The 22,989-nt window shown below is 37.4% G+C and overlaps 1 protein-coding gene across 1 annotated transcript in view; it reads left to right on the forward strand.

Moving 5' to 3' along the window:
* The window catches only part of lars2 (leucyl-tRNA synthetase 2, mitochondrial), a 62,202-nt gene extending 41,146 nt beyond the window's left edge, over window positions 1-21,056 (forward strand). The window contains exons 13-21 of the mRNA XM_026228425.1: window positions 5,577-5,675; window positions 6,428-6,565; window positions 9,269-9,372; window positions 12,313-12,495; window positions 13,308-13,477; window positions 14,259-14,336; window positions 14,429-14,540; window positions 16,788-16,915; window positions 19,930-21,056. Coding sequence (XP_026084210.1) covers window positions 5,577-5,675; window positions 6,428-6,565; window positions 9,269-9,372; window positions 12,313-12,495; window positions 13,308-13,477; window positions 14,259-14,336; window positions 14,429-14,540; window positions 16,788-16,915; window positions 19,930-20,109 — 1,192 coding nt within the window. The 3' untranslated portion in view covers window positions 20,110-21,056. The remainder of the gene's footprint in view (window positions 1-5,576; window positions 5,676-6,427; window positions 6,566-9,268; window positions 9,373-12,312; window positions 12,496-13,307; window positions 13,478-14,258; window positions 14,337-14,428; window positions 14,541-16,787; window positions 16,916-19,929) is intronic.
* Window positions 21,057-22,989: the final 1,933 nt, after the last annotated feature.

The following is a 22,989-nucleotide window of genomic DNA, read 5'->3' on the forward strand; positions in this document are numbered from 1 at the left end:
GCAGCTCCGTTTCATCTTGGAGATGCGTTCTGTCTTTGCGTTTGCCCAATTCTGCCGTGTAAATAGCAAATCCGTCATGGCACGAGCTCAACTGGCTCTTAAAGAGAATGGAAGATGAGACTCTGATTGGTTTATTGCACGTTACGCCCAAAAAACACCCATTACTCATTAAGAGAATAGGGACAACACGTTTACACCATGCGCCTGGGCGAACCATCCGTTTTTTCTGTCATTAAAATAGCAAAAGTGTATTTGGGGACGCCTTGAGTGCACCTGCGCTGTGGGCTTTACACTTCACGTTTAGATTGTTAAAATAGGGCCCAAAGATTTTACAAGCTTTTACAATCTCCTAAACCGCTCCTAAAACAAAAGTGCTCATGATGGTGTGTACGTGTACCAATAGTGTTTTAATTTCCCCCCTTCTTTTTTTTTTTTTTTTTTAGTAGTATAGATTGGTCACATCTGCCATTTATATGTTATCAGCAATACCATGAAAATAATTATTGTCATATTGGATTTAGTAACATTTTGATAGCGGTGCAACCTTTTAATCACATTGCACTGAAATATTTTGTTCAGTCAGATGCTTTCTAGAACGATAATGTCTCCTAATATATATATACAGTATTGTTCAAAATAATAGCAGTACAATGTGACTAACCAGAATAATCAAGGTTTTTCGTATATTTTTTTATTGCTACGTGGCAAACAAGTTACCAGTAGGTTCAGTAGATTCTCAGAAAACAAATGAGACCCAGCATTCATGATACGCACGCTCTTAAGGCTGTGCAATTGGGCAATTAGTTGAATTAGTTGAAAGGGGTGTGTTCAAAAAAATAGCAGTGTGGCATTCAATCACTGAGGTCATCAATTTTGTGAAGAAACAGGTGTGAATCAGGTGGCCCCTATTTAAGGATGAAGCCAACACTTGTTGAACATGCATTTGAAAGCTGAGGAAAATGGGTCGTTCAAGACATTGTTCAGAAGAACAGCGTACTTTGATTAAAAAGTTGATTAGAGAGGGGAAAACCTATAAAGAGGTGCAAAAAATGATAGGCTGTTCAGCTAAAATGATCTCCAATGCCTTAAAATGGAGAGCAAAACCAGAGAGACGTGGAAGAAAACGGAAGACAACCATCAAAATGGATAGAAGAATAACCAGAATGGCAAAGGCTCAGCCAATGATCACCTCCAGGATGATCAAAGACAGTCTGGAGTTACCTGTAAGTACTGTGACAGTTAGAAGACGTCTGTGTGAAGCTAATCTATTTTCAAGAATCCCCCGCAAAGTCCCTCTGTTAAAAAAAAGGCATGTGCAGAAGAGGTTACAATTTGCCAAAGAACACATCAACTGGCCTAAAGAGAAATGGAGGAACATTTTGTGGACTGATGAGAGTAAAATTGTTCTTTTTGGGTCCAAGGGCCACAGGCAGTTTGTGAGACGACCCCCAAACTCTGAATTCAAGCCACAGTACACAGTGAAGACAGTGAAGCATGGAGGTGCAAGCATCATGATATGGGCATGTTTCTCCTACTATGGTGTTGGGCCTATTTATCGCATACCAGGGATCATGGATCAGTTTGCATATGTTAAAATACTTGAAGAGGTCATGTTGCCCTATGCTGAAGAGGACATGCCCTTGAAATGGTTGTTTCAACAAGACAATGACCCAAAACACACTAGTAAACGGGCAAAGTCTTGGTTCCAAACCAACAAAATTAATGTTATGGAGTGGCCAGCCCAATCTCCAGACCTTAATCCAATTGAGAACTTGTGGGGTGATATCAAAAATGCTGTTTCTGAAGCAAAACCAAGAAATGTGAATGAATTGTGGAATGTTGTTAAAGAATCATGGAGTGGAATAACAGCTGAGAGGTGCCACAAGTTGGTTGACTCCATGCCACACAGATGTCAAGCAGTTTTAAAAAACTGTGGTCATACAACTAAATATTAGTTTAGTGATTCACAGGATTGCTAAATCCCAGAAAAATTTTTTTTGTACAAAATAGTTTTGAGTTTGTACAGTCAAAGGTAGACACTGCTATTTTTTTGAACACACCCCTTTCAACTAATTGCCCAATTGCACAGCCTTAAGAGCGTGCATATCATGAATGCTGGGTCTTGTTTGTTTTCTGACAATCTACTGAACCTACTGGTAACTTGTTTGCCACGTAGCAATAAAAAATATACTAAAAACCTTGATTATTCTGGTTAGTCACATTGTACTGTTATTATTTTGAACAATACTGTATATATATATATATATATATATATATATATATATATATATATATTTATAATCGAAATATAAGTATGTCTTAAACTGAAAATATGCTTACCGTTATAAACCACACAGATGAGAAACATAAACTGGTTTTATGACAGAAATGTTATTGTTTTATATTAAATCTAATGTGAATGCACTGTATTAGACTATATTTATTCACATTTTTATTTTATTTAACTGTGGCTGTTATGAGCTGTCAAGTGCAGCCAAACCTAATGGTGTTAACTAATTAAAAAACTAATGGATCTTTACAAATGATTCGGTTAAACTATGAATACTGTGCAAACACAGTATATTTATACAGACAAGTACAGAGCAGAATCATGGCCTTAAAGTGTCTCATCCTTTATGAATTATGGACTAAGCTCATATGTTCTGCTCTGTTTTATGGCCTTGGCTGCCTTCAGAAATGTAAAGAAAGTACTGAAATGATCTGTTAATGAGGCATAGGTCTGTCCAGCCACTGATTAAATACTGGGTGTGTTACATCAGAAGGATTGTAGTCGTGTGATTTTGGACTTGAATCTGTGTTTCTGGATGCTCTCAATTATTTATTTTAACTTAATAAGTCTGCGTAATAGAGAATAGCACCCAAAACATATAAAAACATACCTGCTTGTGCCTGTGTTGATGAGGAGACTGGATCATCTCTCATCTGTGAGACCTCGAGAAGATCACCTTATTTCTTTAAATGATGGCCTACATTCAGCGAAGAGGCTGCGGAGAGAGAAAGACACGATAAAGAGAGAGATGGTGCTTATCTTCCTCGTCCTTGAGGAAAAGAGGAAGTCATTTCCTGAGCTCTGATATTGTCTCTGGCTTAGGTGTTAGAAGTTTAATTGAAATCTGAGGATAAAAACAGAGACTGATCTCACAGCTAGATGTAGGTGCTGATTATATGTTTGAATGTTTGTTGTGGGACACTAACACACAACGCTCACAAAATGTTCTTTCAACCCTGCCTCGATGGAAAAATGTGCATGTGACATTTCATCAAAATGTTATTCGGATTTCTGTGGCTGGTTATGCACTGCTAAATATTTTTGCATGGCACCATTAAACTTATTAACATAACTCTAAATCTAAACTAAATGTTTGCGACCACGGGTAATAATTTGAATAAAACAGCAGATTGATTGAATTGGATTGAAGGTAAATGATGAAATTAATTTACAAAGAGCTTCATCTCAAAGACAAATGGTGCAAAAAACTAAAACAGAATTTGTTAAAACTAGCAATGAGATTGTAGAGTGGGCGGGGCTTTCCAGCACAACACTGCAGAAATGAAAACCCACATAATGAAGCTCAGTGTATTTAACAAAAACAACTAAAACACTGATGAAACATTACGAGGTCAAAGCGTTTTAAAAATTAAAATGTACTCAGGCCATCTAGATATAGATTTTCTTTTGCAGTGAATGGGTGCCGTCAGAATCAGAGTCTAAACAGCTGCTAAAAACATCACAATAATCCCCAAGTAATCCACAGCACTTCAGTCCATCAGTTAATGTCTGGAGAAGACAAAAGTTGGGTGTTTGTAAGAAACTCTCATTCTGGCGGCACCCATTCACTGCAAGTGATGTAATGACACATTTCTCTAAATCTGATGAAGAAACAAACTCCTCTACATCTTGGCTGGCCTGAGGGTGAGCACATTTCAGACAATGTTTTATTTTCGGGTGAACTAGACTGACTGGCCGCAGCTTTACTGTAGTTTTCGGACACAGTGTCTCTGTCGTCTGCTGGATGCTTTCTCTTGTCAGTGTGCATCTAATGGCTTCCTGCCATGACGAAACGAAACAACTGTAAAACTGGTTTAATTTGCCAGTTGATCTCTCTCTGAGCACCTCATCACGGCTCATATGTGGATGCTTGTCTCTCAGATGCTCCTGCTTTAAAGGATGAGCCTGCTCCACCTCGGCCCTGTTGCTAGACGAGCGCGAGGCGCTAGACTCACAGGATAAGAGACAGGACTGTGTGATTATAAGACGGGCTGGACTCTCTCAGACTGGAGTAGAGGGACGGGCTGGATCTGCTCACACTGCGTGCGGGTCGGGGTTCGATGGTTAATTAGCTTCCTTTGATGCGGATGATTAGCCGAATGAATTCTGCCGAGACTCGTTAGAGTAACTGTGACTGTATTGTAAACTGACAGATGGCCCGGGATGTGTTTGGGATTCACCAGCAGAGAAACCACACTGTGAAAAATTCATTCAAAACTCGTTTCATTTGATATTTCCACTTTCACTTTCACAGGTTTTGGTAGCTCTAATTGTTTATTTAAATAGGTATTTAGGAATTGCCTAGCTTTAGTTTTCATCCCTTATCGAGTCAGAATCAGATGGCTGATTCTCGTCTAGTTTATATACAGTGGGTAGAGAAATATATTATTATTATTATTATTAATTGTTTTGTATGTTTTTGTGGAAACTTGTGGTGCATTTTATTTTTCAGGATTCTTTGATGAATTAAAAGTTCAAAAGAACAGCATATATTTGAAAAGTGAAACTAAAACCATAAAGAAACATTTTGAAATAACTGAAATAAAATTAAATACTATATATTCAACTACTTGCTAAGGCAGCCCTTTTAATTTAGTTGTACTTGATTTACTAAAATAAAACTGGAACTAAAATTTAATTAAAAATAGACTTTAATAACAATTATAATATTATTATAAAACAGAAAAAATAACAAAAACAACTAAATGAAAAAATAATAATTCTAAATTATAATAAAATTATTAAATAATTATACAATTTAAATTTATTAAATAATAAAATACAAATAAAAGCTAGAAAATTAAATCAATGATATAAAATAACACTTTTTATAATGTGCATGAATGGTATTGGTTTCAGTCTGTATTGTTATAAATCACATTTCATTAAACAAATGAATACATTATATTATTCTGTCAAAATATCTATTAAATCTGTTACACTGTAAACGTTTAAGGGTTTAACATTTATAGAGTTGGTCTTTTTTCCCACTGTTTTTTTAAGGAAACATGCTAGATCAATGTGTTTGTATTTACTTTGAGGTCTCGTGCGTTTTTAAATGCAAAAACATGTTCTGTGTGAATGTCCCCTGATGGGATTGGAAAAAGATCGAATGGCTTGTTTTACTCTGTATATTAAGTTGGAACATGAGGAAATGTTTTAGCTTTAGTTTGCACATCACCTTTAAACATGTCACACATTACGACCAAGTTCTGTTAGTCTTCTGTTAGTTATGAGTCGTGGTGGCACAAATGTTTCTTGACTCTCTTCCTCCTGTCGATGTCAGGTGTAACGGGCCGGCGGAGAGAGAAACGGACACCATGGACACCTTCGTGGACTCCTCCTGGTACTATTTCAGATACACTGACCCCCAGAACCCGCTGAGGTAAGGAAACGCAGCTGTGTCCAGGGGTTTGAGGAGACTGTGTCAAGTCTGCGCTGCTTCAGAGACGCTGAGGGAGTGGAAGAGCTTCTGTCTGGGGTTTTACAATCTCACTCCTGTGTGTCCATGCTGTATGTTTCAGTTAGCCTTCAGTCTATGCATTAATGCGGATAATGTGATTTCTAAAAGCTGATCTAGAACTGACTGGAACTAATTCAAGCTAAGACCCTTATTATGGTTCATTTATTCTAAATCAAAATCAAACATGAGTAATTTGCATTGTATGGTGGAGTTTAATCATCATAATCATCTTATTTCATATGATTATGATACAAATCTCAAGTGCTTGATTGCATGTATTGTTGTGAAATGTAAAACACAACACAAAAAAGTAAAAATGTTTCCATACCAATCTGCAAAATGCAGCTGTATTGTGAACATTAATATCATGATTTCTGTCAATTTGCTTTCAAACGATGTTGATTATATAGCTATATACACAAAAGTCAAGCTTAAACATGCTTCCTAAAATTGTAGAATTAATCATAATTAAATATGCATAACCCATAAGTATTTAAATGTTTAAAAGTACTGAATCGAGCACCCGCTGTAGCTTTCCCTCAGTTCCTGAAGACGCTCGGGGAATCTCAGTACTACACTAGACACGTTTCAGTGTTGATGTCTGTGCACGAGCATCTCCTGGTGGTGGCTCTGGTCTAACACCGTTACAGTGTGAGGTGTTTGTGTCCCCTCAGGCCCTTCGAGCGCTCCAGAGCCGATCACTGGATGCCTGTGGATGTGTACATCGGAGGGAAGGAGCACGCCGTCATGCACCTGTACTACGCCCGCTTCCTCAGCCACTTCTGCAGAGAGCAGGGCATGGTTTCACACCGGTGCGACACACACACACACACACACACATCTCTGAGTGTCATGAGAAGAGAGCATGACTTACAGGAATCTACGTTTTTATGTAACTGAATAAAAGAAGTTAATGCCAGTGAACGAGGCACTCATTTTATGCATTGTGACTTTGGTAACACTTTACAATAAGGATAGTTAGTTAGGTAATGCATTAATTATCCTGAATTAATAATGAGCAGTGCATTTGATGCCACTTTTATTAACCATAGTAAATGTCAGTTAATTGCATTAAAGGGATAGTTCACCCAAAAATGACACTTCTGTCATCATTTACTCATGGTCTACTTGTTACAAACCTATAGAAGTTCATTTCTTCTGTTGAGTTATATATATGAAAAAGCTATTCTGAAGAATGTTGGTAGCCAAAAAGTTGACGGTAGCCATTGACTTCCATAGTATGAAAAAAAAAAATATGGAAGTTAATGGCTACCGTCAACTGTTTGGTAAATTATGGCATAATTTTAATTTTTGTGTGATCGATCCCTTTGCATAATATTAACAGATATAACTTCTGATTTCAATGCTGGTTTTTTTTCCGTAAATGGTGAAGTAAATATAAGTAGGCTGTAATATTATGAGTAGTGCTGTCAAAATTAGCGCGTTAACGCATTCGATTAATTTGAAATATTTAACGCGTTAAAAAAAAATAACGCAATTAACGCGGTTGCAGTTTTTTTTATTTCCAGTTGTGGCCTATGTGTGTTCAACGTGCAAAGAAATATGGATAAGACCAAGGAAGGACTTTTAGACGGAAAGTTTCAGTATAAAACTCTGCCGGATTACTCTTCAGTCTGCCACAAGAAACATTACTCTTCATTTAGTCTGCCACAAGAAACAGCAACATTAAAATCATGAACTCAAATGTCATTGTTTAAAAAAAAAAAAAAAAAACAATGACTGTAACAGTGCGTAAATCAGACCTTTCTGTAACGCTAACGTTAATAAGCTTAAATGAAAATAAACGAAATAATTGTGTAGCGGAGTATTTTTTGTACACAGTGCCGCGAACTGTCAATCACTCCTGTACGCGCGCATCACTGTCCTCCTCAGCTGCAGCAACTTGCGCTCTCTCTCTTCATCAAGCTTTAAAACAAAAAGGGGACAAAAAGATCATATTGTCTTTGTGCATAGGCTATAGATTAATTAGATAAATGAATATCTAAATTTGTGCCTTGCCGTCTACGGTATTTTTTTAGAACTTAGAAAAAAGATGCTGCAGCCAATGAACAGCCAGCGGGGGCTGCAGGACGACTCAACCTCCGCAGACAGTTTTTAATGTTTATCAGACAATAAATACTCAAGATTTTGCTTTAGTATAACTCACAACGAGTTTCACACACCTTCTCCGGCCACGTTGAGTTGTTGACACTTAACAGTGGGAAAAGCGACACATGCGCTATTCACTTGTATAACTTAAGGGTGAATGGGTAATGTAGTTTCTGCTCTGGGTGGGATGAATTAGGAAGCTTGCATTGTGAAGGGCGCTCTGAAAATCGGCAGTGCAGGTAAAAGATTAAAACCTCTATTAAAACAGATGTCCAAATGAGCATACCGGTACGCTACAAGCACGTTCTGGGCGCACGGAGAGGTGGCGGTACGCTCAAGAGCTATATTTGGAAGTGGCGGTACTGAGTACCTGTGCGTACTGGCCCACTTAAAGCACTGGCAATGACTATACTTTGGAATTTTTTTGCAGTCCACTTAGAATTCAACATGGAAATCATTTTAGTTTTTTATTGGCATTGATTGTTTTGAAATTCAAATGGTACTTACATGCCTGTGTTTTTATTTCTGTAATAAATATGGCTTTCAAGCCAACAGTTAATTTGGAGGATATTGATGGTTTATTGCAGGTATGTTGTTTACATGAGAAAATCTGTGTTACAAGTTAAACAAAAATTCCAATAAACAATCATATTTTGAATTTAAATAGTTTATTTGTCTTGAGTTTACATTAATTATTTACATTTTACTTTACATATCCAAAAAGTTTCAGTCTTTTAATTGCGATTAATCGCGATTAATCGCAATTAATTTAAAAAAATTGTGCGATTAATTAGTTAATTTTTTTTAATCGATTGACAGCACTAATTATGAGATATTATTATTATTACAGTAAATCGTTAAGAGAGTTTTTTTTTGCAGAGGAGAACATTTTCTTTTTTTATAAAATTTGCACTGAGTAATTGTGCAAAGTATTCATTACTGGAAAAGTAATAGTAATTCAGTGATTACTCATTAATTGATGAGTTAATAATCTGGTAAGTTAGTTAATGCGTTTATAAAGTGAAACACAACAAGATGGTAGTTTACAGTGACCACCAGCTTTCAAACTCAAAAACACCAACAACACACAAGCAGTCCAGTTTCAGTTTTCAGAAAAGATTCACTAGCTGTGTGTTCTGACTTCTAACATGTCAAATGAACTGTTTCTATCAGACTTCTATGGTGTTTTCTATGGAATCTTGTTTCCACCATGGTATAGGAAAATAGAAATTCTGAGAAATTGCAAAAAAACAACTTTTTAAATATAAATCTCACAAGTTTTCTTCCTCATAAATCAAAAGAACGGAACAACATGAGAATGTGAACTACTGACCTTGTTTACTTGGTGATTTCCTTCACGCTGGATTGGATGAACACCAGTAATGTACATCGGTGTGTTGTTTCAGGGAGCCCTTCAGAAAGCTGCTGGTGCAGGGTCTGATCAAGGGACAGACGTTCAGGGTGCCAGAGACCGGCCAGTACCTCAAGAAAGAGGACATCGACTTCTCAGGTGTGTGTGTGTGTGTGTTAGAAAATAAAAAGTACAGTATGTTGCCAACAGTGCTGTTTTTTTTTTTATGATAATCTGGTTTCATCTGTCTTAGTCCTGACTCTCACTGTTCAGAGGTCAGAAATTATGAATATGTAGTATAATAGTTTTGTATATACTATTGGAATTAAAGGGGCAGTCACCTAAAAAATTAAAATTCTGTGATTAATTTCTCACCTTCATGTCGTTTCAAACCCTTAAGACCTTCGTTCATCTTCAGAAAACCAATTAAGATATTTTTAATGAAATCCGAGAGCTTTCAGCCCCTGCATAGACAGCAATGCAACTGAAACCGATTTAATTAATATGAGTAATTAATAACAAAATGTTCATTTTTGGGTGAACTATCCTTTTAAAGCCCCATCATCAGTTAAAAGAATCAGTCGTCTCATTGTTAAAGACACTGGCATCTCTTTTTTACTCTATTATGTGCATTAGCTGAACTAGTAGCTTTGTTTGCTAGAGGACTGATAAAAATATGTGCCCTCTGACTCCTGAAAACTGCATTAGGCCAGCCAATCTGACTCGAGTGTCCAATTGTGAGACAGCTTGTGCCATTTTTGTGTGTAAAATGCATCGGTGCCATGAACAGCTCTCCTCACTTTTCTCACTCACTTCCTGTTTTGCTTTCTGTGGATACTGGATCTGAAAAGGTCTTTCTTTGTTGCCAGGCGACAAGGTAAACAGACTCGCAGGAGCATCCAGAATCGAGTGTAATTTCAGTGATCTCAGCGATGGTTTTATAATGTGTCTGTGTGTAAACACTGTGGATGAGAGATGCTTGTTACAGTAAACACAGCCGTGTCTCTTCCTGAGAGGACATTTACACATGCAAGATTACACCAAACCCCTGTTTACACCTGCGGTTAATATCTTGAGTGATCTGAACACTGGAGGTCAGCACGGGGTCTTTCAGAGCTGCTCAGTAAATACACAACCGTTCAAAAGTTTTTATATTTTTGAAAGAAATATCTTCTGCTCAGACTAGGGATGCTCATATCGGTTATTTTTCCTAACCGATAACCGACGCTCGTTAACCGATTATTAACCGTTAACCGACAACATTATTTAAAATTAGAATTTAATTAAATTAGAAAAGTTAAGTGTCTGTGACCTGTTAAAAATAGCAGAAAAACTTATCGGCATATATATATATACAGTATTGTTCAAAATAATAGCAGTACAATGTGACTAACCAGAATAATCAAGGTTTTTAGTATATTTTTTATTGCTACGTGGCAAACAAGTTACCAGTAGGTTCAGTAGATTGTCAGAAAACAAACAAGACCCAGCATTCATGATATGCACGCTCTTAAGGCTGTGCAATTGGGCAATTAGTTGAAAGGGGTGTGTTCAAAAAAATAGCAGTGTCTACCTTTGACTGTACAAACTCAAAACTATTTTGTACAAACATTTTTTTTTTTCTGGGATTTAGCAATCCTGTGAATCACTAAACTAATATTTAGTTGTATGACCACAGTTTTTTAAAACTGCTTGACATCTGTGTGGCATGGAGTCAACCAACTTGTGGCACCTCTCAGCTGTTATTCCACTCCATGATTCTTTAACAACATTCCACAATTCATTCACATTTCTTGGTTTTGCTTCAGAAACAGCATTTTTGATATCACCCCACAAGTTCTCAATTGGATTAAGGTCTGGAGATTGGGCTGGCCTCTCCATAACATTAATTTTGTTGGTTTGGAACCAAGACTTTGCCCGTTTACTAGTGTGTTTTGGGTCATTGTCTTGTTGAAACAACCATTTCAAGGGCATGTCCTCTTCAGCATAGGGCAACATGACCTCTTCAAGTATTTTAACATATGCAAACTGATCCATGATCCCTGGTATGCGATAAATAGGCCCAACACCATAGTAGGAGAAACATGCCCATATCATGATGCTTGCACCTCCATGCTTCACTGTCTTCACTGTGTACTGTGGCTTGAATTCAGAGTTTGGGGGTCGTCTCACAATCTGCCTGTAAAATGAACAATTTTACTCTCATCAGTCCACAAAATGTTCCTCCATTTCTCTTTAGGCCAGTTGATGTGTTCTTTGGCAAATTGTAACCTCTTCTGCACATGCCTTTTTTTAACAGAGGGACTTTGCGGGGGATTCTTGAAAATAGATTAGCTTCACACAGACGTCTTCTAACTGTCACAGTACTTACAGGTAACTCCAGACTGTCTTTGGTCATCCTGGAGGTGATCATTGGCTGAGCCTTTGCCATTCTGGTTATTCTTCTATCCATTTTGATGGTTGTCTTCCGTTTTCTTCCACGTCTCTCTGGTTTTGCTCTCCATTTTAAGGCATTGGAGATCATTTTAGCTGAACAGCCTATCATTTTTTGCACCTCTTCATAGGTTTTCCCCTCTCTAATCAACTTTTTAATCAAAGTACGCTGTTCTTCTGAACAATGTCTTGAACGACCCATTTTCCTCAGCTTTCAAATGCATGTTCAACAAGTGTTGGCTTCATCCTTAAATAGGGGCCACCTGATTCACACCTGTTTCTTCACAAAATTGATGACCTCAGTGATTGAATGCCACACTGCTATTTTTTTGAACACACCCCTTTCAACTAATTCAACTAATTGCCCAATTGCACAGCCTTAAGAGCGTGCATATCATGAATGCTGGGTCTCATTTGTTTTCTGAGAATCTACTGAACCTACTGGTAACTTGTTTGCCACGTAGCAATAAAAAAAATATACGAAAAACCTTGATTATTCTGGTTAGTCACATTGTACTGCTATTATTTTGAACAATACTGTATATATATATATATATATATATATAAAAAGTCAAATATCGGCCGATATATCGGTTGACCACCAGTCTCAGATCACATGACAGATGTTAATAGCAGATGTAAACAGGCCAAAATCACCTGTGACAGGTCCGGAGCCCACTCAGAGGGACACCGGCGGCCGACTGCAGGTCACATGGGAGAAGATGAGTAAATCCAAACACAACGGGCTGGACCCGCAGGAGGTGCTGCAGCAGTACGGCCTCGACACCATGCGCCTCTTCCTCCTGTACGCTGCTCCACCCGAGCAGGACATCTTATGGGACGTCAAGAGTGAGTAGAGCTGCCAGTGTGGGAAAACCGCTCCACCTCAGACACATGATGCTGATCTTCTAGTGATGCATCTGTTCTGGATGCTAACTGTACGGTCTGTAATCATGTGTTACAGACGCTTTAGCCGCTGTGTTGTGTCTCGCTGTTTTCACCCCCATATATTTAGGACACTGTGTCAAATAAGATACAGCTCAGCTCTAAACTATTTAGACAGTTTTAAAGAAGTCCCATAAATCTGGTGATGAGATACACATGACATATTTACATATGGACATAAGTGCATTCAGTGTTTGTGGTGTTTGATATTCAATTCTTTTGGGAAGTTCAGATGCCCTAAACAAGTGGTTTTCAAACAACCTTTAAGCCCTTTTTTTTCCCAAGACTATGTTTAATTTGTTTTACATTTTAAAATATTAAAAAAAAATATATATTTTGACTTCACATAACTAAAATATTTAAAAAAATATATATTTTGACTTCACATAACTTTTTAAGTTGTCGTGATTATGGGATACATTTTTTTTATTTTTTATTATTACTATTTTTGACTCACACAAATAGGATTTTTTCAGTACCGGTTTGTATTATTGTTGTGCATATACACTTTCACATATATGTTCATAAAATAATTACCTACAATCCAGATGCTGACTTAAAAAAAAGTCTTGTGCATCTTATTCTTCATCTAAACATTAGCAAACGTGAATGAGAGCTAAATCTCCTCCAAATACACTCCATCTAGATGTTTTTAGCACTACAGCACATCCTGTGTGAACACTGACACTGGTTTTAACGTGATGCTGTGTGTGTAGCTGATGCCCTCCCAGGCGTATTGCGATGGCAGGCCCGTCTGTGGGGTTTGGTCACCAGACTGAGAGCTGCACGCGAGGGTCCAGAGACGCCCAACCCCTCCGTCCTCAACAAGAGAGAACGATCAGAGGCCAAGAAGATCTGGGAGAACAAGAACTATGCCGTCACACAGGTGAAGACACACCAGATGACTGTGATGATGATGATGATGCCTAGATGTTTTAGAAGTACTAAGATACTTAATAAACATGTGCTCACTACGAAATATATGAGCGCTGTACCAAAACATGTAGATGCCCCACATATAAACTCAGTGTTTGCATGACTAATGGTTGGAATTAATTGGTAGGATAATAAAAACTATAATATAAAGAATGAAATAAGCTTAATTGCGATACATAAAGGTACTTTTGAATGACCATCAATGGAGAAAGATGCATTTTACTCCAGAACGATGAAGATAGATCATCTAGAAGAAGAGGCTAAAACAGGACAAACCCTGACCCCTGAGATGACCCCCTTTAACTAGGATTCAGGAAACAAACAGTGATGTGTTTCACTCTTAGACCAGTGGGGGTCACTGCATCACCCATCCGTATATGTTCCATTCTGATCGAATTCCTTTGTTTTTGGATATTTTTGACTTTAATTAGTGTTTAAAGTACACATATGTCATGCAGTCTCTCAGTTAATATTAAAAAGTACACCTCTTCTTTCCAATCAAAGCAGAAATTGGTTAAATATATGTAATTTTTTTCAGAACCCTTTGATGAATAGAAAGTTCAAAAGAACAGCATTTATTTGAAATAGAAATCTTTTGTAGCATTACAAATGTCGTTTAATGCTTCCTTGATTAATCCAAGTATTGTTTTTATTTAACTTGTTACCTTTGGAAATAAACTGATAGCTGATAGTCTGCTGGATGAAGTTAAGCCATGCTGTTCTGTTGCCAGGTCACAGGTCACTTCACAGAGGACTTCCTGTTTAATGCGGCCATCTCTCGGCTCATGGGCCTGACCAACACACTCTCAGTAAGGCATCAGTGATCAGTCTGACGTTCTGGATGATCTGCTTGGATATTCAAATGAGCTTTCCCATGATGTTTTCTGCTCTGGTCTCGCAGCAAGCCTCGTCTCGAGTGGTTCTGCACAGCGTGGAGTTTGAGGAGGCTTTGGCATCGCTCTGTGTGATGGCGGCACCCATGTGTCCACACTTAGCTTCTGAACTCTGGGCAGGTATGACACACACACGTCCACCTCAGTATTTCACAGTTGTGTCATCATTTACTCATCCTCACGTTCCTTAATGAAGGTAATGGTGGATGAACACTGTCAAGCTAGGAAAAAACTTTATAAACAGCATAGGCCTATAAACATCTAGCAATGCAGTACAAATATGTTGTGTGCCTGGATATTGTCCTTATCACAGTGGGGAAAAAAATAAAATCTGTCATTTTAAATCATAAATATAGGAGCAGGACATTATTTGAAAGTTGTAAAGGGTTTACTTTTATTCATCTGTACGATCACCTGCTGCAGCGCCCATGAGCTCCTCCAGAGGGCACTCCCTCCTTGTTCACTGTCTTTCTCAAATGGACTTCAATCCCCATAATCCTTTGCACACACTCATCATCACTCATTGTTTGCACCTGTGTCTTGTTAACTGGGTTATTAAAAAAAACTAATAAGCAAGTCCAGCCCAGGTGACTGAATGATGACCAAATTCATGAACCACAGTATTTATATAATATTTAATATTCTAAAACATATTAAATCATGAATATCAGTGTTGGGGAACATTACTTTTACTGTTACTCCGTTAAAAGTATGTAATTCCATTACTTGGTTACTGTTTTATGGAAGGTAATGCATTACGGTACTTTTGCATTACATTTCGCCTATTTGTTTTTTAATAACAAAAAACACAAAAGTTATATTTTTGGCAACTGTAAAGTCTCTCAGCAGGGACAGGATTTTAAAAAAGTAACTTGGATGTTTTGTTGCAAATTTAAAAGTAGTGTGTTATTTTATTAGTTACTTGAAAAAAGTGATATGATTACATAACTCCTATCTTTGATAGATATATCGATTTTTATGTATTTAGTTTATTTATTTTTGCTGAAGATTAGAAATATTTCGCTAAATGTCATAAAAATAATTTCTGGAAATACCCCATGCATTTTTTGTGTAATAACATATTTTGCGTGATCACATATTTATATTATTTACATATTTATTTTCAGCATTCATTTTGCCACATCAAAACGAATTAAATTTTATGAGTTTATTAAAGATGTTCCCAGTTCAGTGGTGTAGATGATACTTCTGGTAACAATACAACATTGGTAGTATAAAAACAAAAAACAAAAGAGTGACTCAGGTTGAAAGTGAATTATTGTGAGTTGGGTGAAAAGTCGTGGAAATACTTGAGGTGAGATAAAAAAGGAAACTCTTGGCCCCTGTTGTCCTTTCCATCACATCCCGCTATTGTCACACACACACACACACACACACACACACACACACTGTGTGTTTGTCCTGTAAGGAAAAACAAACATGTCCACATGTTCTGATAACAGTGACTGATGCTGACCAGAGGATGTGTAACTATGTGACCAAACGTTGCTTGTTAAGAGTGTGTTTCTCTCTGTGTGCTCATAGATTTACAGAACCTTTAGGTTCCAAAGAAAATATAGTAGTAAATAATGTCAGAACTCATTTTTGGGGGAACTATTCCTTCCTCTCCCTCTTCCTCCTGTTCTTGCACACACACGCTAAGGACAAGCGGAAGTGTACATCCTTCCTGAAGGCCATGTTGAGCTCAGATGCAGGCTTCTACATGTACAGCATTGAGCATCGCTTGTAAAGCATAGCGCAAGGTTGTGGGTTCGATTCCCCGGGAGCACATGATAGGTAAAAATTGATAGCCTGAATGCACTGTAAGTCGCTTTGGATAAAAACATCTGCTAAATGCATAAATAAAATTTTGCTAAATGCATAAATTTACATTTTAAATTTAATTTAAATTTATAAGAATAACTTTTATATCGTTAGTAATATTTCAAGATGAACACTGATATGCATTGTATTATATGTTTTGATCATCAAACTAAGCATTTAAATCACATCTTACTAACATTATTGGCAGATATAGAGTGATGCCTGATATTTATATCAATCTGTTGTTAAGATTTTATTGTTTACATTACAAGCTATAACAATTTAGTCTTCTGTATTAATATCAGCAAGTGCACAAAAATAAAAGCCGGATGTATCAAATATGATGCTCAACAAAAAAACCTAACTTGATTTTGATAAATTGATACTTTGTCATTTAGATAATTTTTTGTGACACGTATTTCAGTGATGTCTTTGAACTACCTTCATTGAGGATCTTTTCTTAATGTGATTCATTTGATAAATTTGAACAAAGTCTATTGGTGTTCAGACTGTTTCCTGACCGTTTCCTGAAACCCTTGTCAGGTTTGTCTCAGATGAGGAGTCCTCTAGGAAGTGTGCTGTCTGGGAAGGGAAGTGTCCTTCAGCAGCCGTGGCCCAGTGTGGACCCCGAGTACCTACAAACACCCGACACACTCCAGCTGTCCGTACGGGTATGTCTCTCTCTCTCACACACACACACACACACTAATTTTTGTTTGTTTCCTGAATCCTCTGGCGGAAATGAAATCCAGCGGATTGGGAAAAAAATTAAAGAGATAGTTCCCTCAAAAAACTGAAAATTAGCTGCTAATTTATTCATCCCCAGGCCATCCAAGATCTAGGTGACTTTCTTTTGTCCTTTGGTAAATCAGTAAAGAAGATTTTTAGATGAAACTGTGGTACTTGGTGAATCGATAGATGCAATTGAGTCAAAAAAAGCTCATACAGGCAACACAAAATGAACATCTGTGGCTTCTGACGCTGTATTGATGACTTATGAAGTGAAACGATCGGTCTGTGCAAGAAACTGAACATTATTTACAACATTATCACCTGGAATCCAGAGCCTCAGACAACGGGGACATCTTTTCCACAAACTGGTTCTTTCTGGTTCAGTTCGTTTCAACTGCCTCTTTTGTAGCCCTTAGAGATTTCTGATGATCAAACATTTTTATTTTCGAATAAAATTGGTGTCTGTGTATTTGTGATATTTCCGTGTCTTCAGGATATTTGTATGCAGAATATTCAGCACAGGATGTCCTCTGGGAAAAGGGCAAAGTGAAAGTGTTTACCTCCTTCTTAAAAGGCTGTATTTGAGAGCAGGCTCTCTGTAATTTGTGCGTGTGTGTGAAGGGATTGGCCTCTGAATTTGGCGCAGCGAGTGAGCGATTATTACAGACTTGAACTATCTGGGGCCTGAAATCTTCTTTCCATTACTGTCTTTTAAGGACTTGGTCAAGTGTGTGTCTCTACTTGCCCTCATGCATCTGTCATTGTTAAAAAAAAAAAAAAACCTTGGTATAAATTGGTATATTTATATAGTTTTGTCAAAAATCAAAAAGGCGGCAGTCTCAGAATCCACTGGTAAAACAGTCAAACAAGATGGCAGATGGGAAATGTTACTTATAAGTATTTTATATACAGCCAGCAGAGCATAGATAGTTTTTATGAATATGTCTGGTACTACTTGAGCTTGTATTAAGTACATTAAAGTATTGTGTTGTTAGCTATTGAAGCCCATTTCCACTATGGACAAAATTAGCAATTCTTACAATTCAAAGTTTATACAGTATCTCACAATTTTGAGTTAATGCCTTGAAATTCTGCATTTGTATCTTGCTGTTGAGACTTTATTAGAACTAGAAGTTTGCTTCTCACCATTGCTTTTCATCCATCTCAACGAACCAGATGAAAGCTGAGAGTTCAAAGATAAACAAACGAAGTATGAGATAAACTAGATGGACAAACATGAGGATTGCAAGATGTAAACTCAAAAATGAGGAGATATTAACTTTGTGAGGGAGAAGGTCAGAATAGTGGGATCTTCTGTTGCCAGATGTTTATTACCAAAACTCACCTGAACACACACACACACACACACACACTACACATTATTTGCTAACAAGGCAGAAAGACTACTGTAGCTACCATATCAGTCACAATGGAGGATAAAATCATGAATTTCATATACAAATAAGGAAAATGAGCATGATTTTTTAATGCATACTCTGTTCAATAAGTACTACCCAGAAAGCTTTGCTCCACCCGCTCTTTGCCAGGCCTCCGGCTGGCACCAGTCTGCCAGTATTTTAGGGATTGCTCTGCTTTGTGCGGGTGGCTGAACTACTTTGGGAGTCATAATAACAGGGATGATCTTCTCCCATGATGCAGTCCAGCTGTCTGGGTGCGTTTCATTTCACCACAGGCACACTGAGCAGCAGATGCACCAGAAGACCAGCTTCAGTTTCACACCAACACACACACAACGCTAACAGCCGATGCTAAAGCTGAAATCACTGCTGATCGAGAGGAAAAGCGTTCATCAGTATACTGTCCTCCAGCATGATTGTAGAAGCACTTCTGTGCGTGAAGATGCTTACACACTAGAGAAAGCTCGGACGCAGCACTTGACGAATATGCATTTTGAGGATCCGTTGTAAACCAGGCAGGAATAAAGCACTTTTCTTATCTTTCAGCTGTGGTGACACAGTGTCACTTCTGTGCAGCGTTGAGATTTTTCTCTGTATCTTTTTCTTTTTGCCCCATCTTCTTCCTCACCATTACACTACTGTTTTCCATTAGAAGTAAAGAGACTCGTTGCTTTATCATACATATTTACATATTTTTTAAATGTTGTCATCGATAAAAAGCTTATACATTTGTATATATTATAAAGCTACTGTACAAATGTTTGGGGTCTGCATGGTTTTTTTAAAATGTTTTTAAGTCTCTAATGCCCACCAACATTTGTAATACATTGTGATAATGTGAAATATTGTTACAAGGTAAAAAAATGTTATGTGATCTTTCAGAAATCCTCCCAATGTTTTGGATTATATTGTTATTATTAATATTGAAAACTGTTATAAGGCATTATAAATGTCACTCTTCATCAATTTCATGCATCTTTGCTTTATAAAAGTGGTATTTCTTTGATTATTGGGGGTAAAAATCAAAAGTTTTGTCTTAGTCAAGATTTATTAATTGTTTTTAATATATGGTGTTAAACAAACATCTGGAGAGCAGAATACAGACACTGAGCTCGTAGCGCACAGGTAAAATAGTTTGGGTTTTTTCGTCATTTTATAGTATATAAAATACATTTATCAGGAGCATTTTCCATCTGTCCATGCTCAACGGTTCCCATCTGATTAAAATTTCCTTGCAAAGGATTCTGGGATTGTCTTCTCCATGAAGAAGTCTGAGAGCTGGGCAAGTCAGAAAACAAATCTCAACTCCCCACTAGTGGAGTTTTGCCTAATGGACAATCAAATGGGAAAAACAAAACCCTTGACTTTATTTGGAGAACAAACTATTTTTGCGCCACTTACTAGTTCTCTTCTTATTGTCATCATTTGCATCAATCAGACTTCTACCTGTTTAGTTTTTTTGCATGAAATAATGTCTGAAATGTAAACGGCTTGTTGTTCAGTTGGCATCAGTCTTCTCTCGGTTTCATCCTCAGATCAATAATAAGGCGTGTGGGAGTGTGTCTGTACCTCGTGAAGTGGCTCAGGACGCACAGAAGGTTCAGGAGCTGGTGCTGAACAGCCCTCTGGGAGTCCGTCTGCTCTCGGAGCGGGTCATCAAGAAGGCCATCCTCTCGCCCAGAACGGCCCTCATCAACTTTCTGGTGGACGAATGACGCGATGTGCCTTCCTGGACGTCCAGAATGGAAAGACGCAGACATCCAAAGAGCCACATCACTGAAGGATTTATTTTTTATTTTAAGTAAACAAATAAGGACATGGTGAACTGACTTTTCAGTTTTACAAGATGTTCTAGTTGAGTTGAAAATGAAAGCGGCTTTGCTCTTTGTTGCTAAATAAAGAGGATTTTAGACGATTTTCAGGTTAATAGGATGCTTGTTTGGCCCTCGTCGTCACAGACTCCAGGCCGGTCTGGCAGTGTTGGTGTTTGGTATAGAGCTATTTCTGAATTGCCAGGTTTAGCCTGACATGACAACACCAGGAACAGACCTGCACGTGCAGATCATGCTGTGCTTCAGACAACTGGGGGATTCCTGCTGGGTCTTACACTCACTTTGGTGTCTCACTGTCCTGTACGGAGTCTTAGGTCTTGATCTTCCTGGATGTGGTGTTCGATCACATACACATTTATAAGAAAGGCAGAAGATCAAACACTGTGAAGCTAATTATTTCAGAAGGGGGGGGGGGGGTATCACAAGTATACTATGCAACAAAAAAGAAAATGGTGTAGGACTTACTTTAAAATTCTTTTCACTCAGAAATTGCTAGTACGTGTCACAAATAATGATAAATAATGCATTGAATTAAATGTTACATTTTTAAGAACACGAAAAGTTACACTCTGTCATGCAACCAAAATTTAAGAACCGTTAATGCAACTCTAATGTGCTTGAATGTATTGACCAATTAGAATTACTTTCATAAAATCTTGCTCTAACCATACCCCAAGACACATATACACATTTCTATCCATCAAAGAGTCTGAAATACTAAAATCTTTAATAGTGTTGGTGAAGCCTGTTGCAATATTAATAAAAAAAACATAAGTGTCTAAGTGAAAAAGTGTAAATGCAAATCAGAAATAAAATGGTATCATAAATTTATCCTCAATGTTTTTTAAGCTGCTTCATATACTGAACATGCATATTAAAGTCAAGTTCGGTTTTTTTTCCACAAATTGAGACTTTTGCAACAAACGTAGGCCATGGACTTGATTCAGTGAGGTGGTTGTTGTTTGGATGAAGGCAGATCTGAAGTTGCTTCTTTGAACTTTCTTTCTTTGTTCTGTGGAATATAAAAAATATATATTTTGAGAAAAATCTTTGTTCTTTTGTCTGTACAATGGACGTCAATGGTAATAACAACAACAAAAAATGTTAAACTAGATAAGGTATTGTATGTACAAGGTAAATGTATTTCTTTGTAAATATAAGAAAGATTGTTGGAGTAAGTTTCACAAGAAAATCCCATTTTAGTCTTTCTACTTAAGGAAAAATGTCACACTTATAAGAATAAGATAGCTTTAGGAATACCCATCATTCCCTTTGGAAATGAGAACGGAGAGACTTGAGTCATCACATTTCAACACCGGCGTGATTTGGCCCAATTTTCTCAGTCTCGGCGACCCAACCCAATGACACACACACACACACACACACACACACACACACACACTGAAACTGCTCGAATTAGCTCCTCACTAACTGGGTTTAGACTGTGTTGAGTGTCTAACCTTCTCCAAATGCATCGGAGAATATTTTTCTCTTTGTGCTTGAGTGAACAATAAGTTGGGAATGGGCATAAAGAAAGTCTTTCATGTCAAATGTAGTGTTATGCCTTAGGGTATTTACGTCCCGGGACACTCGGTGACAGTACCTCTGCTGTTTACTCAGTAACCACACATAATTCAGTCTGAAATCCATCCCCTCTGCTGTCCCTTATAGAAGTGACTCACTAATTAAACACTAGAGTAATTCACCAGAAATCCTACATTCCTCAAATGTGCTGACTTTAAAAGGAGGAAGGGAATTTTTGTGTGTGTCTCCTAGATGTCTTGTGACTTTGATATTTTTAGAGTGTTAATTTCCTGTGTATTGTGTCTTTTTGTACTGCATTCGTATGTTCAAGTTTTTGTCGTTTCTGTGTTTGCTAAAGCAAGCAGCACTATTACTTTTGCGAATACTAGAGGTTAAAGGGAGAGCTCACCCAAAAATTACAATTCTGTAGTTTACTCCCCTTCATGGCGTTCCAAACCTGTAAGGGTTTCTTTGTTTGGTGGAAATATGAACAAGATATCTTGAGAAATGTGTCTGTTTTGTTGACCATACAATGGAAGTCAAGGTTAACCAAGACGTTTGGTTACCAAGAATCAGAGCAAAACTTTATTCTCTAGTGTTAATCTTTGGCACACCTCTTTGTACAGTTTCCTCAAATCATGTGACTTGTTAAAGGGAGGAGTGTTATCATTTTTCTAAAGAAACGGATTGTTGATTATTACTTGAAAAGTGATAAAGGCTAACTAAAATCCCCCAGACTATAGCTACTATAGACAATCTGGGATTTTTAAAAGCTGCTTTTCACTCAGATATATGCTGATAACAGCTCTGGGACTGTTAAAGACAACTGTAAGTCAATACTGGACTACAATAATGCATAACCAATGTCAACAGCTCTTCAGTGGCTCCAAGAAGTATTTATACATGGCTGAATGTTGTTTCAGATACAACATATCTGTGGAAGTTTATTTCTAGCAAGATAATACTTTTCAGGCAAAACTTCTCATAAAAAGAGCTGGGTTTAAAATTATTAAACATAATTCTCAAAGTGAAGAGAAACGTGAAACACTGGAGAATGTTCATTGAGGCGTTTTGGGAAAGATCGTCAGTGAATAACTTGAATTTTGGTCTGTTCATCTATTGAATTACTTTTTCATTTTTAAAGCTTGGCAAGGTTGGGAATTATAGCCTATAAGGGTCAATGAATTATGTGATTTATTGTGAAAAGTGTAAATTCCTTTTATTTATGCATTCATTTTT

Source organism: Carassius auratus, chromosome 41 (genome assembly GCF_003368295.1).
Source record: "Carassius auratus strain Wakin chromosome 41, ASM336829v1, whole genome shotgun sequence".
Lineage (NCBI taxonomy): Eukaryota > Metazoa > Chordata > Actinopteri > Cypriniformes > Cyprinidae > Carassius > Carassius auratus.